This window comes from Histoplasma capsulatum (assembly GCF_000150115.1).
Source record: "Histoplasma capsulatum G186AR genomic scaffold supercont2.2, whole genome shotgun sequence".
NCBI lineage: Eukaryota > Fungi > Ascomycota > Eurotiomycetes > Onygenales > Ajellomycetaceae > Histoplasma > Histoplasma capsulatum.
In genome coordinates, this window is record NW_025544802.1 from 1,218,940 (window position 1) to 1,235,036 (window position 16,097).

A 16,097-nucleotide genomic window follows, 5' to 3' on the forward strand; every position below is an offset into this window, starting at 1 on the left:
AATAAACGATAAAAAGTTACGAACAAGATGTCAATTGAAGAGGAAGAAGAAGAACAAACGAGATCCTCGCCGCCCCGAATTGTTGAACAAGGCAACAATTGCAAGAGGACGTGAGGTTCGGCACGACGACAAGAAGACGGGAAGCAAAAGAGACGACGTGAAGCAGCACGTAACCGGCAATTTGACGCGGTCGCATACAGAATGCTTAGCTAATCATGCCAAGAACATATGATCTTGGCTCGCGCGGACAGCACAAACAAATATCCGACGCTAGGCTGCATCAGGCAGCATCCAACCTCATCACCGAAAGTCGCAATATCTCAGCCAGGCATGTCGAGATTCAATTCTTGACGCCGCCGACGTTCCCTCCAGCTCCCTTTTATAGCCATCTCCCGCCATGTCCGACACCAAGATCCAGTAAGCAGTTTCTTTCGGGCCCCACCTTTTCCCCGCATGAGTCATACTTGTGTTGGCTGCACCACACCTTTTGATGCATCCTGGTTATATTTTCTCTTTTTGATTGAGCATGGGCTAACGTGATAACTCTCGGTACTCCCACAGAGACCTTCTTAACAAGCCTCGAAGTGAACTCACGTAAGTAGTAAATGACGTCGCCTTAGGTGTTCCTTTACTGCCACATCATCGTTTCTTTCCCTGTGCCATTCCGCACTTTTTTTCCACGCAATCACCCTCATCTTTCACATCCATTCCTTGGCATCCATCCTGATGCGCCCTTGTCCTATGCTATCCCATGCCTATAAACTAACTTTGCATTTCCGCTTCCATCTCTGCAGCGAATACGAGGTTTCGATACTGGAAGAACATGAGCTCACCTCCGGTCCTCTGTCTATCCTCCAAACCGCAACGCGTTCTCATGCACAAGTCTTGATCTCATGTCGCAATAACCGCAAGTTACTAGCCAGAGTCAAGGCGTTTGACAGACACTGCAACATGGTCTTGGAGAATGTGAAGGAAATGTGGACAGAGAAACCAAAAGGTGGAAAGGGCAAAGGCGTCAACAAGGATCGCTTTGTCAGCAAAATGTATGTCCGAATCCATGATGATGCATACACGGCTCACGAGATGTTATCTAGGCCCGCCTGCTAACTTTTCATGCTTGCTTCCATTATAGGTTCCTACGAGGAGACTCTGTTATCCTAGTTCTGTTGAGTTGAATAATACATACCACCAAACGTTTACGGCTTCTCCATGGTCACAAGACATTACATTAAGAGAAAATGGCATCACCCAGACCTATTGCATTCTGGCTTTCACCAAATTGCAAGCCTTGATATTCATGCCGTGTTCTTGAGTTCGCAAGTCAACATCGACATGGATCTTGCCGGGGGGTTCACTCTTCTCCTTTCCGCATGGAGTCGTGTGCTCCTCGCGCCATCTACTACACATCAAATCAGCCGGAATACGAAGAATAATATGCCATCTCTCTCAATTTCTCGGATTGATTGATTGATTTTTTTTTTATAATCATGTAACGAACCCGATCGACACAAAAATTCTAAAACTTTGCTTTCATTCGTCTGGCGTCCGGGGGCTTTTTGCTCGCAGTATTCCCCACACATCTACTTTTTTCTTTCTATTCAATGTTTCAAAAGATGCAAGGCGCGATAAGGAAATGGATGAATAATAAAAATCTACCGGCTGGTGGGGAAGGAAAGAATTATACAATAACAGTGTTCCTTCACATGTTTCTTTTAATTTTTCTATTTAAATAAACGCGGAAGATAAATAACCGTTCAACCCTATCTACGCCTGATTTGTTCCCTCACATCTCGTCATGTCCGCCTAAAATTACGCTTGCCACTCGTTTAACCACCATAAGGTATTCACACAACACCCACTCTGAGAGCAGCTTTGGAAGGCATCTAATCCCTATAACTTCTCAGGCAGGCAGCAACAAAGCACATGCGGAGGATAACTTCCAATTCCACCCCCTTCATTCATGGAAATGTGAGCAAAATGGTCATATCTCCTTTCCCCAAACTGCTAGCGCATAACTTATGCTCCTATGATGGAACATGTATTGAGTGACTTTAGTAGCGGATTGACCCCACATCAAATATGAGGATCCTATGAAGCGCGCATTCGATTTCACCTTTTTAACAATTTATTGACCAAGCGAATAATCTTATCCGCGCTAAAATCAAATTCAACCATGCCCTGCACTTCATGCTCAATGCTCTCTTCTAGCGAAATCATAAGGGATCCGAAGAGAGTTGATAGAGGAACTTTATGTAGTAAATCCCGTCTGCAATATATATGTATATATAAACATGTTCTCCCAATTAACAATTTCTTTCATGTATCACTCGTATTTTCAGGGGTGGCTCGATTAAATTATCGCATAGCCAGGACGAGATTCCGCGATCATTAGGCTCGAAGAAAAGACGTACATACGTATATATGAGTGATACAGGAAAGGAGTAGGCCGTAGTTATATCTTAACATTCACCAAAACGCATCATTTATTTAATTTACCTACACTTTTAAAAATCCAATATGAAAATATCACCAAAATATACACTCATCATCAAGCGTTAACATTTACTTAAAAAAAAAAAAAAGAAAAAAAAAAGAAAAGAGAAGAAAAATGAAAGCACCACATCATAGCTACTCGACATTTACACCGCATCCGCAACACCCCTCAAGAACTGCGCCAGGCCAAATGCCCCTGGATCCGGCACCTTGCCAATCCACTCCTCCTCACCACCCACATACACAGCCCGCCCCAAACTTGCTTTCATATGCTTCGTCGCCTCCGTCGCATCCTCCGCGGCCTTCACGGCTGCTCCCAGATCCCCAGACTCCGCCAGTGTGGTAATAAACGGCGCGAGCGCGTCGATCAGCGTCCTATCACCAACCTGCGCTGGGGTGTACTTCCCCAGCGCGCGCAGTGAATGATGCAGCGCAGCAGACCACACCTTCGGGGTAACGGGCTTAGGAGCTGATCCTGGGGCCTGTTCGCGGAGGCCGTGCGCGAGGGCGTTGAGGAAGATGGCGTAGACGGCGCCACTGGTGCCGTCCATGGTGTTTTCGACGATGGTGATGATTTTGTGGAGGGAGGTGACGAGGTCGTATGTGAGAGGGGTGGGAGGCGCATCAAGGTAGGAGAGGATGGCCTGGGCGCCACGCTTGAGACCGATGCCGCAGTCGCCATCGCCGACGATGGTGTCGTATTTCGTTATGAGTGGTTCGGCGTCGATTACGCGGTTAAGACCAGATGTTAGGACTTTTTTGAGGATGGTGGGATCAACTGGGGATTGATGGGTTAGTAGTTAGTGGAAGAAGGGAGGGAGGTTACAGAACGTACGTTGGAGGTTGGACGGGGTTTCTTCCGCTACGACAGCTTTCTTGGTGTCATATGTAGCCTCTGATCGGTTTTCCCAGGTCGAAGTTGCCACAGGGGCTGACCAGCCAACGGCTTCAGAGGGGGAATCCAGAAGGTCGAGGAGCGATTTCCCAGGCCCAAGGCCGGTGTCAACGAGTCTAAGGAGTGAGATGCTGAACCCAACTCCATTGAGACTGGTCAGGAAGGCCCCCTGGATTATGCGGACAGGTTTGATGCAGTAATCTCGCGCCAGCTGAGCAGTGACCTCAGACGTCACCGCGGATAACTCGAGGGTGCTTACAGCCCCAAGGTTGTTGATGAGCAGGACGAATTCGTCCGATGCGGAGTATTTCAGGAATGCACGATCCTTATCATTTTGATCCAGTAGCTGGACAAGCATGCGCTTGATCAGCTCCTCTCCGGTAGCTTTGATTCGGTCAGAGCCTGGTTCATTGTGGATTCCCATTCCTACTTCAATTTCATCATGGGGTATCATTTCGTCGGAATTGGTGTCTGGGATTCCTCGTCCAGGAACATGGACATGTTCGAGAGAAGCCCCGAGGGAGACAATGTTCGCTGCAGCTAGCTGCGAGATTCGATATACATCGTCCAAAGACGAACTATTAAACGTATACTGTCAATCAACGTTGCCAAAAACTTGGTAACTCGGTTTCGTAACTTACCCGGACTCTGCAAGGGCACCAGCAATCTTCAACACCAGAATACTACCGCCAATACCTCTCCTGCCAACCCTGCCGCCTTTTGTTCTCCCAACTCCGACATCGTCACCAATGGCAAAGAACTCAGCCTTGATGCCCGCGGCTTTCGCCTTCTCCGTCGCCATCCCAAAATTCATGACGTCACCGGTATAGTTCACGGCAATCACGAAGACACCCTTGGATGTTTCAATGCGCTCCATAACGGCAGTCCTGACTTGCTCAGCAGAAGGAGAAGCGAATATAGTACCAGCCACGGCTGCGGTCAGGAGGCCCTTACCCACGAAGCCAGCAAAGGCAGGTTCATGGCCCGAACCGCCGCCAGAGACGATGGAGACTTTGGGGGTTGTAGCGGATTCTGGGGTAGGGCGGCGATATATGATCTTGTTGGGACGATCGAATGCGAGGGAGGGGTTTGTGAGGGTTAGGGATGCGAGGGCGGAGTTGACGATCTCTATGGGATCGGAGAAGAAGTGTTTAGCTGCGAGAGAGCAAGAGGATGTTAGAATTGTAATCATGTCCTGGTATAAAAGAGATACATTGCACTGATCGTGCACTGATCGTCCACCCGTAGAATGAAAAGCGACATACTCTGCATTTTGAAGGTAGAGGGAGATAATGATTTGCTCTGCTCTCGATATGAGGGGCAACGAATTGCTTGCAATCTCTAGGCGATGACGCAGGCAAAGAACAGTAGTAACAGCGGAGGGCATCCGAATTTGCAGCACAGGCAAGAGAAGAACCAGACACACAAGTATTGGAAAGAAAAGGTCAGGGGTATTAAAAAATGAGCCGGTGATAAAAGACCGCAAGCGGCAAGGGGGGAGCACGCCTATATAACCGTAGTCGGATATCAACAGTCAGATCCAACCACAGCTGATTCACACAGGAACTCTCTCACTGACTTACCCTGATCTCGGAGGACTTGTGTACATTTATGGAGCTGCTGCACCGCACCTGGTCCCCCACACTACTCTCCTCCCAATCCATGTTTCTCAGGGCGGGGTCCTAAACAACCAGAGCGCGTGGAATTGCTGTATGGTACGGTAACCTCAAACACAGGCAGTACAAAAAAGAGATTTTTCGCAATTGTGTTTAGCATTCCATACCTCGTTTCTACACAGTCTCGCAGGCTTAGGTGACCACAATTGTCTTTCCCAATGGTCCTATGCCGCGAATGGTTATTGCATCTGCGCCTCAAGTTTGTCTGCACCGGTAAGACGTGGGGATGCCGAGTCTTGGCACGGCGGTTCTGTTCATTGCCGGTATTTTTCAGCGACTTGGTCTGTATTGTCAGGTATGGTACGGCTCCCGCGTTTGGTGGGGGGACCGACCTTACATATTTGTTGTATTTGATTTCTTATCGATTGAGCGCTTCAATGGACCGATGTCGGGTGCGAATGATTCTCGGCCGAGCTGCATTGTACTCTCAATTGGCAGCATGAGCTGTATGAATGGTCGCTAGGAGCAAAAAGGAAGTAAGAGCCTGGGTTTGATACACCAGCAGCAAAAAGCATATGGATATCAAGGAAGGCAAGCAAAACAGAGCTTCCTGACAAGCACTGCATATTTGATGCCATGGCCTTGTACTCTGTGATTGACACAAGACTCCTGCCGGAATACCGTTAAGTACTATTCCTGGTGCATGGAACAGCTCTAGAAGCCCGCATAATTGACAGATCCATAAAAGAACTTCTTCTCCTGCAAGGCCAAGTCAAAAATTGGATCTTTTGCAGCCCCTGGAACAACCCAACTTCTGAGTCTCTGGCCAGCAGGCGTGAGCCACATATGGCCTTACTCCAAGGCTCCATTGTGAACTTCTTTGCGCGCCCTCTAGCCGCTTTGAAGGAATAAACACCTTGCAGCCTACAGAAACAAGACGGGAGATGACAGTGTGCAAAGTAGCAGGGCGGTAGAAGTGACAATGACGAATGGCTGACAATCTGGCTTGTTCTATTCGCCCTTCCTTTCTCCCGGTCCTTTTCTCGTTGGCGTTGTCCACCTCCACTTTTCAAATCTTGTGATGATAAGAGATATTAAATATAGAAGCTGGCTCATAAAATTCAAGCTCAGTGGGTACATTTTGTCAATTGCGTATTGGGCTTCGTGCCAGTCATGCCTCGCTTATCTTGCGCGGGTAATATGTAATATAGTTAACATCGCCATCCAGCAGCTCCTGCCTGTAGGTCAATCGATGGAATGAGGGAAAACCGAAGAAAGGAAAGGAGAGCCATGTAATAGTGGGAGGAAACTAAAAGGGTTACCCAGATGTGTAAATGTATATATACGTATATATATTCTCGCAGGTAGATGCTGGAAAGAGAGTCGGTTATCAGCTGCCATCAGTATTTGATCTATTGGATCTGAAATATTCATCATGCACTGTACAATACATGGACGGTTGGGTAATGTTTGTACGCAGTTCGTTGGGGAAAATTTCTACCTGGGACATGCTGGGAATGAAGAATGGGGAAGGGGGAAGGGAATGGGATGAAAGTAGGGAAAAACCCAAAACGACACAAGGGGAAATTTTTGAGGGAGGGGGGGCGAGTGTTGCAGCAAACGATGAACACATCTGAGGGTTTTCAACATCCTACTTCTTTTGAAATCACACCTTTTCTCAAACACTTCCCACAAGAGCCCTCATTTTCATCATGCTTTCCCTTTTATGGGCAACAAATGAATAGCAGCGAAGAACAAAAAAACAAGAAAAAAAAAAAGAGAGAGAGAGAGAAGGAAAAAAAAGGGAAAGAAGGGGAAAGGGGGTCGTCATCATTGCGCGTCATTAACAAACACGAGGTTCATCGTTCCTTTGCTTCTTCCTTTGTTAAAAATACGTCTCTACATGCTTCAAAAAAGGTTATGAGTCGCATAAAAACGTGGGAGTTCAAATGACGGGAAGTACAAAATAGATATGGGGTAGAGGAAATTGGATGAAGAATAGATTTTGGTTGACTCGGTATCCACAATGAAAATGAAATTCTCACATAGATATTTGCCCATATGATGTAATGAGAAAAAGAAAAAGGAAAAGAAAAACCCTGCATATCCATTTCAAACTAGGTATCGATACTTGTTTCCCTCTTCCCTTTCTATATAATCTTTTTCGATGAGTCTGCATGATGTAGTGAAAATCAGTATCACTAGTTTTTTCCTGGTAATAGAGAATGACAAGCAGCTGGAAAAGGCCAGAGGGGCAGGAACCTCTTCCTTTTTGGACTCACTTTTCAATATTAGTCTTGATCCCCGCAGGCTCTAGTACACCTCTGCTCTTCGTTTTATTAATCACTTCCACCAATAGCTCCGCATGAGTGATGACCTTACGCGCCTTCATAATTCGAACGATGGCTGCCTGCGTCTCGTAGTGTCGGTCCGCCGCTACACGTTCGTGCGTAGTCTTGTTCTCTTGTTTAGTCTCCTTGAGCTGGATTTGGTTGATCTTGATGCGCATCTTGGGGTCTGAGAAGTTTGGGTTGAAGGCAAATGTGTCGTCGTCATTGACGTCTCTGCCCTTTGGACGCTTGGTCAAGACACGGTATTTGGCGCAGGCTAGCGATTGGAGGGTTCGTTTCAATTCGATATCAGCTGGGATTGGGAGGTTGGAATTAGCAAGATGATTAGAGATAACACGAGACAATCGAGGGAGATTTCGCGTAAAAGCAAGATGAGAAGAAAAAGAAACACGACTTACACAAGCCCGTAGCCTCCTTGATTTCTGGATATGACAAAGTGGTATCATCCTCCACATCGTTGAAAAGGAGAAGGACAACGGCTTGGAAGGAGCTGACAACGATTTCCTTGTTCCCCTTTGGAAACTTTGCCTTGAGTTGGCAGTGCGCAAGAGAGTGTTTCCAATGAAGTTTTCTACCATTGTACTTGTTATTGTAGAACTGTTCGAAGCTGTCCATCGCGCTGGATATAACCTTTGGTATTTTCAATTGGACATCTGGGTATGATGGCCATGCAGCTGCTGATATGACGTTTACGTTCAGATCTATATTGGATCTATCTCGGTTTGGGCCGAGAAGCGCATTATACGATGCCATTTCATCACGCGCAAGATCCATGTCCTTAAACATGGACTCGAGGTTATGAGTGAAATTCGATCCACATTCTGGACGGTCCCAAATTAGTTAGATAATTTATTTGCCAGTAGTTTGGTTGTGGATTGTAACAATAACGAACCTGACCTGAGCCTTGCAAGCATGCTCTTTTCGGCCTCATCACTAGCGCTTCTACCCATAAGTAGGCGACGGGCGAGATCGTTTTTGTAGAAGGCTTCGAAAACAGCTTTTCCATGGACAAAACGGAAAAGATCCAAAACCTGGTCCAATTTCTGGTTGATTTCCGCATCCTCATCAACTAATGCCGTGCTCCCGCTTTTTGATTCTTCAGCTAGACCCTGAATGGCCTTGACGCCTCCTCTAAGTAGCATATCAACGTATTTCGCAATCATCTCACCGGGCTTTGGATTATCGGTACCCCAATTCGACCCTGTTTGTTTCGTTTCATTGATAAATTTTTCGAAAGCCTCCCGAAGACTATGACCTAGTGTTTCATTTTTGTGAAATGCGCTCTTCCATATTTCATCCAAATTCTCCTTGAACTTCAAAAGTCTGGTAACCATCTTGTCTTCATTCTCCTGATCGAATACGATAGCAGAGCCTTCTTTGATAATATACGCGGAGAATGCCGGTTTCACTTTGGCCCCTAGGTCCTGTCGTTGTAGCAAAGAGTATAATTGTTCCAGAGCAAATTTATCGTTCTTGCTAAGGAGTTCGACGATATCGTCTTCTTTAATTAGGATATTGGTGTGTTCAGAAACTAGATAGCGATCTAGCATTTGTGAGATGCTTTGTTTAGTACTCCTGTCCATCGAGAATAGATCACATCTAGTCATCTCACGGTCGATCAAGAGATGGCATCTTTCCACATAGGTGGCAAGCCCACAATGACTAACTTCATTACCAGCCCAACTACTGATGTATTTTTCCGATGCGTCAAGCATGCATGGTTCAACATGCTTCTTGTAGACACCCAGGTCATGAAATAGTTTGATGGCACGTTTGAGTAAATTTGGGTCGACCACCGTATTGTCTTCCGTCCTGTCAAGTTCAATGAGTTGGCAGGCTCCTTGCAAGATTCGAGGTCGTAATATATCGTTGGAGAAGATCGCCGTGCGGAATTGGATTAAGCCCATCTCGTAAATGACTGGATTGTCCGCCGAATGTAACAGGAATGATTGGTCTAAGTAATAGAAAATGGAACGAATTATAACCTAGGACAGCGAGTAATCAATATTAATTACAGATGGAGCTGGTCTCGGGAGGAGAACCCACATACCAAACGACTATTCCAGGCGGACCAAGCTTCCTCAACTGACCTCAAGATATCAACATCATTGCACTCCCCAGCTCTCGCTAATAGCACTTTTAAGACAGTCCCAGATACGTGTTCCTCGCAGCGATTTTGAAGTCGTTTGGCCAGTATCGCAGCATTCCCTTGTCGACATACATTTTCAGCACCTCTGTATAGCTCCTCAAGCGACTGTTCTGGCTTCTGATCTGCCAGGACTGCTGTCAGAGCGGAGTCCAGCTGCGACCAGACCTTTTCTAAATATCGATCCTGATCCAAACGTGGTATGGCTCGTAGATTTTTGACAACGAGCTTCTTAGCTCCTGTATGTGGCGTGAAGTTGCTGGGTCTTGTCATGTAATTGAACGCGCGCGATCCGGCCTGGCGAGTGGCACCATTTGATTTCGGTGACGAATTCAATCCAGCTCCACCAGTCGGTGATTTCGAATCAGTATTGTTCTGTGGGAATGTGTACATTTTCTCAACTGAAATGGGTTGGTGGGTGGAGTCGGAGGTTGAGAGAGAGCTTGTGGGTTGGGATATATCTCGCCTCACTCGCTTTGTGCTAGGTGGCAGAAGCTCCCCTCTACCGTTTTTTGATATGTTATTCCCGCCGTTTTCGAAAAGGTCCGTAATAGTCGTCTGTTTCCGGGATTGATCCTCGCGGATTTCAGGCTCTTGTTCCGGGTGTTTTCGCTTGCCAACAGACTTGTTCCCGCCCCTCGGTGCAGGTCTAATTGAATTCTGCATCTATTTTTCTCATTCGGTATCCAAAATACATCAGATCTTAGCCGTCGCGATAAAATCAAACGAAGGGCATAATGGTAATAGTGAGAATATGTTACCTCTACTCCGCGGTTGGAAATGCAGTTCGAGGTGTTTGGGAGGCTTAAAGGATGATGCCGTTTTGACGTTGTTGGCCTGAATCGCCAGACGGAGATAACTGGAGGGCTCCAATTGGTTGATAGATTGAATGGTTATGATGGGCAAAATGCAGATATAACAGATCTGTGCAGACTTGTGAAGCTTTGATGGATGATGATAGAAGGATATGAGAAAGAAGAGATGGGAGATGATTTAATTGTTTTGTTCATTAACCGCATACAGTTGTAACGCTAATTATCTGCACTGAATTTACATGATATTATTATTACCAATCGTCATTTTGCTGGTTGCCAGCAATCAGTTACAGATGAACAAAACAAGCCACCAGAGTTATCATGTATAAAATTTGACTTTTTTCACTTTTTTATTTGATTTTTCTATATTAAATCCTGTCTCCACAGCACTAATCAGCAGGCCTGGAGTTATTATACAATCCATACAGAAATCTATGAAAACAACATCATCTCTGACCTTTCAGTCGACTGCTCTTCCTCGAACTGAGGCAATCAGTTAGCATCAGCATCTTTCCCTGTGCAAGCGCACAGTAAAACAAAGAAGAACGGGGGACTTACTTGAAGAAATCCAACCGCATCAATCAGAGCGACATACGATTTAACTAGATCCTCCAGAGTCTCACTCACCTCCCCTCCATCCAGCCCACCAACCTTTGCATATCGCTTAAATATTCCAACCATGCTTTGTCGATTTCCTGAAAGAAAAATACGCGTCTGGTCAAGTAATTGCTTGTTGTGCAAGCCACGCGCAAAAACTGCAGATACAATTACACGCATTACAGCAAGGAGCAGGTCATAGTATTTCCGAAGAGCGTCTGGGTTGTCGATGTCTGCAAGTTATGGAGTCAGTTATTACGTCACAGTTTAAGGACCAAGGAGATTTTACCGATTCCGATATCAGGGTCAGTAGCAAAAAGCTGGGACTCCTTAACAGCTTGGAACAAACCCGCATCTAATATGCGCTCTGCGCCGATTCGTGATTGTGAAAGTTGTTGAAGTAGCGACAGATGTGCATCGTAGTAAACCAATAGGCGTGAGGTTTCTAAAATGTAATGTTAGAAAGTGGCAAGTGAAGGACAGGAGACAAGGTGCACATTAACGTACCACTGGCCGGTGCATTGCGGAACTCTGAGGGTATCGCCCCGACAACATCCACGAACATGGCCAGATAGTTCGATTGGGCAATCATATCTATGAGCAACGATGACGACTGTTGGCGATCAAGAACAGAAAGCAGATTCAATAGAAGCAGAGCGGATATTCTGCAAGTTTCCTGTCCCGAATAAGCATCATCACATACAACTTCCACAAGTGATGAACCCGAAGACTTGACAACTTGTTCCGAGTGGTTTCCAAAGCGCTTGTGTTTAGATCCATCCCGCGTAATGCGCGAAAGATATTGTGAACAAATGTTGTAAAGACATTCTCTCAAGGGACTATTTTCGAGGGCCAGCGGGATCCCACGAAGACATGCTTGGAAGAGATGGTAGAGTCGTTCATCGATGATGTCAGCTCCCTTGTTGGGGATTTGGGTGGAAGGACTAGAACCAAGCTTCTCCAGCAATGATTCTGCCAAACGGCCTAACTCAATGGCCTCTGCAGCAGTATCTACGATGGAACTTTCGAGTTTGGGGAGAATAACCTGCAAGATATGCAAAATCAACATCGACCTTTGTCCTGAGTCCATCTCGCATGTAACAATGATCGTGGTTGCAAGTTCGGCCCAGGATTGGACAGCCGAGTACCGATTGAGTCGAATTCTTCTACTTTGGTTATTAGCATGGAGAAATAGTAATACGTTGTCTCGCTCAGCCAAGAGCTGCTCTTCATCTTGAGCGGTCGCCACTCCGGCCTGTAGTAAATCTTGTCTAGTGAAGTCAAGAAACTCTTTCACTGTAGCAAGATCATAAAGGACCAAAGAACCATCGCCCTGGGTCTTGGTATATGGCTCCAGGTTAACATCATTATAGAATTTCAAATTGGGTGGCGGTTTTATGGATTCTATGTCCAAATCTGCGAAGTCAAAGAGGTCGAGGAAGGAGGCGTGGTTAAAAGTTCGGTTATTTTCATCGACGGAGCTTCCCAGCAAGGTGGAAAGGGTATCCCTTTGCAAAGAAGGGGCACCGTGGCTCGAAACAGAGCGAATTTCGGTGACGGCATAGTCAAAGAGCATGCTTCGATAGTTAAGGAATCCTGATAAGGCAGCTGGTGACTCCGAATACCAAAATTCTGGATCAGAAGTTTGGAAATGATTCCAAAGTGTCTCTGGGCCTACTGGAGGTTGAGTTGTGAAGAGAGAAACAAGGAGACGACTGTAACGAAGTTCTGGAAGAACGAGAGTTGACGACAGTTTCGAAGACCAGAGATATCGAAGCACCCGGAAACTCGCTTCTTTCAGATGCACCATCCAGGCCAATATGGTTCCATCTACCCCATCAGGGTAGCTCTGGGCAAATTCGATGATTGCATGCAAAAGCGACATTTGGTCCTGGAACAAACTTCCTACTGCGACATCAAGCGTTTTTCCAAGGCAAGAAAACCCTAGAAGTAAGTGTGCCATATTTGGCTTTTCAGGGTTGATACTAAGACACCGGTCGAGTAAGTTTACAAGTCCTAACTTGATAAGGTAACCGGAAGATTCGGGTCCGCTCTCTAGCTCACGTATATCAGGCTTCATTTGTGACGCAAGAGAACGAGCAATGCGATCCGCCTCGACATCGGTGTTCAATAACTCTACTATCTGATTTGACGCCTGCCAACGAGATAACGTGGATGAAGTAGCCTTGTTTAACTTGCGCGAGCTTGATAATTTTTCCAAAAGTGCGAGCGAAGTGAGAGTTAGCTGCGGGTGGCCAGTACCGCAATAGAGGCACAAATCCGTGACTATATGAAGATTGTTAACGACACTGTCTTCGAACGATGTAAGGGAGGAGTTAGCCACGTTAATTGTGGATTGCCTAGATTGAGATTTAGTTAATGGGCGTACGACGTCAAAATAGGTCGATTGGTAGTCCATAATGAGATTCATAACGTCAATACTCCGGAGCAGAGATCGAAGGATAATTGAATCCGACGTGGCCCTTGCCACTTCGTCAATATTTTGATGGGCAGCGGCAAATATAGCCTTAAGGACATCCTCGTTAAATAGCCACTCCATCACTCTCGCAAATGGATGCAATCGAATGTACGTGTTCAGGGATGAGGACCGCATACCAGAATCGAGCGGAACGAAATGTTCGCTAACGATGGATATGAGGTTTTCGTTGAAATTCTCAAGACATGTCACAATAAAGTTGAAACAAGCTAATTGGAGATGGCGAATCTGGTGCTCCTGGATGTCGACAGATCTAGTAACAAGTGCTTGACCAATGACGAAGTCAATATAAGGCTCTATACCTGGCATTCGATATGAAGACCCTAATGGCTCAGGAAATGGAAGGGAGAGCTGTGAATTTGCCAAATCTATTGGCGGAGATGCTAGCGTATCTAGTAGTTCAACAAATGAAAATGTTTGATCGAAGGTTTCTGTTATTTTCTGAAAGGCATGCCGTTCATTCCATCCGGGGGAATTGGTTGGAAGAGAGATTTTAGCGATAGGTGAAGTTTGGGACCCCGAACCGGAAATCCATTGATCAAGCGCAATCCACATATCGTTTCCATGGAGCGAGGTCCTGTCGACCATTAGAAACCGTAAAGTGACAAATATGCTGGATCTCAGATGACCTGGAATGGGGGCGTCGCATAGGGTTAGAAGAATGTTGACAAGGTTCAGTGTTGGGTGTTGAAGAATCCATTCCCGGATTTCCGAGTTCTGTTTACACAAGTGACTAATGAGTCTCAGATATGAAGTGAGCATCACCGGGCTTTCAGGTTCATCTATATCAGCCGGCTCTAGTTTTCGAATACGGAAAACTGATGGAGGTGCCGCTGAAGGCCGTTCCGTAGCCTTAGTAGCATAGAGTTGGAGTTCATCAATCATCTGAATCCAGCTCATCGAAGCAGATCTCCTAAATTTCGTGGAGGATATTTTATCTTCATCTAAGAGGAATTTGTGCGCGGATAAAGAATTTTCCTCTCCTTCTGAGATGGAGCAAAGCATCTCGCAGAAGGCGCTGGCCCGAGGAACCGTCTGACGCTTCGACGCCCATTGGAGAAATCCATTTAAATTTCCCTCCGGATCTGTCCAGAATGCCTGAGAAGCCTCGGCCCTATGTTCAAATGCAAATGCTATTATCATAAGCAATGTTTCGAAATGCATACGTGTTTCAATGGGACCACGATGTAAGTTTGAGGTTAGACCTTCCCGCAGAGCCGTTATTTGGTCCAAACGCTGAATGTCTTCCTCTGACTTCAGTGTTCTGATGGCATCTGGCATATTGGCAATAAGCGATTCTATAAACATCTCGAAATGCTCCATGAGCAATGCATAAAAATATGGAGAAGAAGAGTCTGGCTCCACTGTCAAGGGTGTACTATCCTTGAGGAGTAGGTTAACCATCTCAATTCTTCCTGGGTCGCGCCACTCGTTCTGACTGACCCCACTACAGACCTGCAGCATGAACTCAAGGGCCCCATCGTCCAGTGCCGTGATAAATAACTTGGAGAGATCTGCAGCCTCTTTTTCGGGGCTAATGCCCTGGAGGGGGGAGCCAGACCCTGATTCAAAATACCAACCAGTATATTCAGCAAGCCAGAATGCCGTGGTAGCAGCATGAAATTGTGCCAGAACCCAGTCCTGGGGATCTTTGGAAGGTACAATAGCCTGGTGGAGGGATCTTGCATCACGAAGGGATCCGGAACCTTCAGGGGAGCCATACTGAGATACTGACGAGATTATTGCTGGGATATAATGAACCAAGCTCATGTCGAATTTATCTAATTTCCTGAGTCGGTCCAGAAGAAGGCGGAAATCTTCAGAGCTCGTGAAAGTTCCTTTGAAAAGATAGCAGAGGATTGCGCCAATCGATTCATGTTCCTTTCCAAGGCTGCTGCGCTGATATTCTATGATTTCAATATCTGATTCCTGAGTTTGTCCAACAATTGACGCCTTCTGGGCTAGATCGCCCAAACGAACCAGCCACTTTTCGATATCGGCCATAGAATCCATACATTTTCTAGCGAAGAGTGACGCATTTCGCAATGGGCCGTTTTGGATTTCGAGGATTTTTGCAACAAATTCTTGCATGATCGCTTGGGTACCTTCCCTCTCTACCTCGAAAGACTCGAACAGGACTAAACGTAGACATTCGAGAAGAAACGATCGGCGTTCATGAAAGCGTATTATTGTGCACATAACTGGTGGGCGGTCTAATTTTTTTGAATCATCTTGAGCTTGCATATAGCAACTGGCTGCCTCTATTTCATCCACATCTAAGGCATCTGCTACCTGCAAAACGTCCTGCTGGAATTGTTGGTTAACAGCGTATTCGACATCGTTAAGCTTGATTTTTCCTATGTAGCAATGAAATTAGAGAAAAAGCTTGTAGTAAAAACAGATTATAAAAAGAGAGAAAGGCTTTTATAGTACCGGAAAGTATGGATTGGCGGCTTTCACTTTTCTTTGGCGGCTTGTCTAGGAGCTTTCTGAAGTCTTGAATGGTATTTTCCAATTCAAAAACGAGTCTGTCGACGTTCGGAAGAGCAGACCTGGAAAGCGAAGAAAGGTCCTGGTAGAGACCCCTCAGGCCATCCAACTCATCACGACCATCCATTGTGCAAATGGGTGGGTAAGAGGTTCTCTTGTTGATGTGTTGCGATAACGACGAGTTGCTGTTGACCAAA

At 46.0% G+C, this 16,097-nt stretch overlaps 3 protein-coding genes across 3 annotated transcripts; 1 reads left to right on the plus strand and 2 right to left on the minus strand.

The window, feature by feature from the left end:
• Positions 1 to 397: 397 nt before the first annotated feature.
• Positions 398 to 1,623, plus strand: HCBG_01634 (small nuclear ribonucleoprotein Sm D2; the record flags this gene model as incomplete). The annotated part of the gene is made up of 4 exons (XM_045428683.1): positions 398 to 417; positions 562 to 594; positions 795 to 1,043; positions 1,133 to 1,623. 4 exons carry the CDS (start codon positions 398 to 400, stop codon positions 1,173 to 1,175), a joined length of 345 nt encoding a protein of 114 aa, XP_045290469.1.
• A 526-nt stretch (positions 1,624 to 2,149) lies between these two features.
• On the minus strand, positions 2,150 to 4,660 carry HCBG_01635 (dihydroxyacetone kinase; the record flags this gene model as incomplete). Its single annotated transcript, XM_045428684.1, has 4 exons — positions 2,150 to 3,271; positions 3,329 to 3,966; positions 4,030 to 4,543; positions 4,654 to 4,660. The coding sequence occupies 4 exons, from the start codon at positions 4,658 to 4,660 to the stop codon at positions 2,640 to 2,642; spliced, it is 1,791 nt and encodes a 596-aa protein (XP_045290470.1).
• A 2,622-nt stretch (positions 4,661 to 7,282) lies between these two features.
• HCBG_01636 (Cullin) lies at positions 7,283 to 16,027 on the minus strand (the record flags this gene model as incomplete). Its single annotated transcript, XM_045428685.1, has 11 exons — positions 7,283 to 7,647; positions 7,754 to 8,176; positions 8,248 to 8,898; positions 9,031 to 9,340; positions 9,406 to 10,167; positions 10,263 to 10,368; positions 10,774 to 10,799; positions 10,875 to 11,146; positions 11,421 to 11,526; positions 11,617 to 15,767; positions 15,871 to 16,027. 11 exons carry the CDS (start codon positions 16,025 to 16,027, stop codon positions 7,283 to 7,285), a joined length of 7,329 nt encoding a protein of 2,442 aa, XP_045290471.1.
• Positions 16,028 to 16,097: the final 70 nt, after the last annotated feature.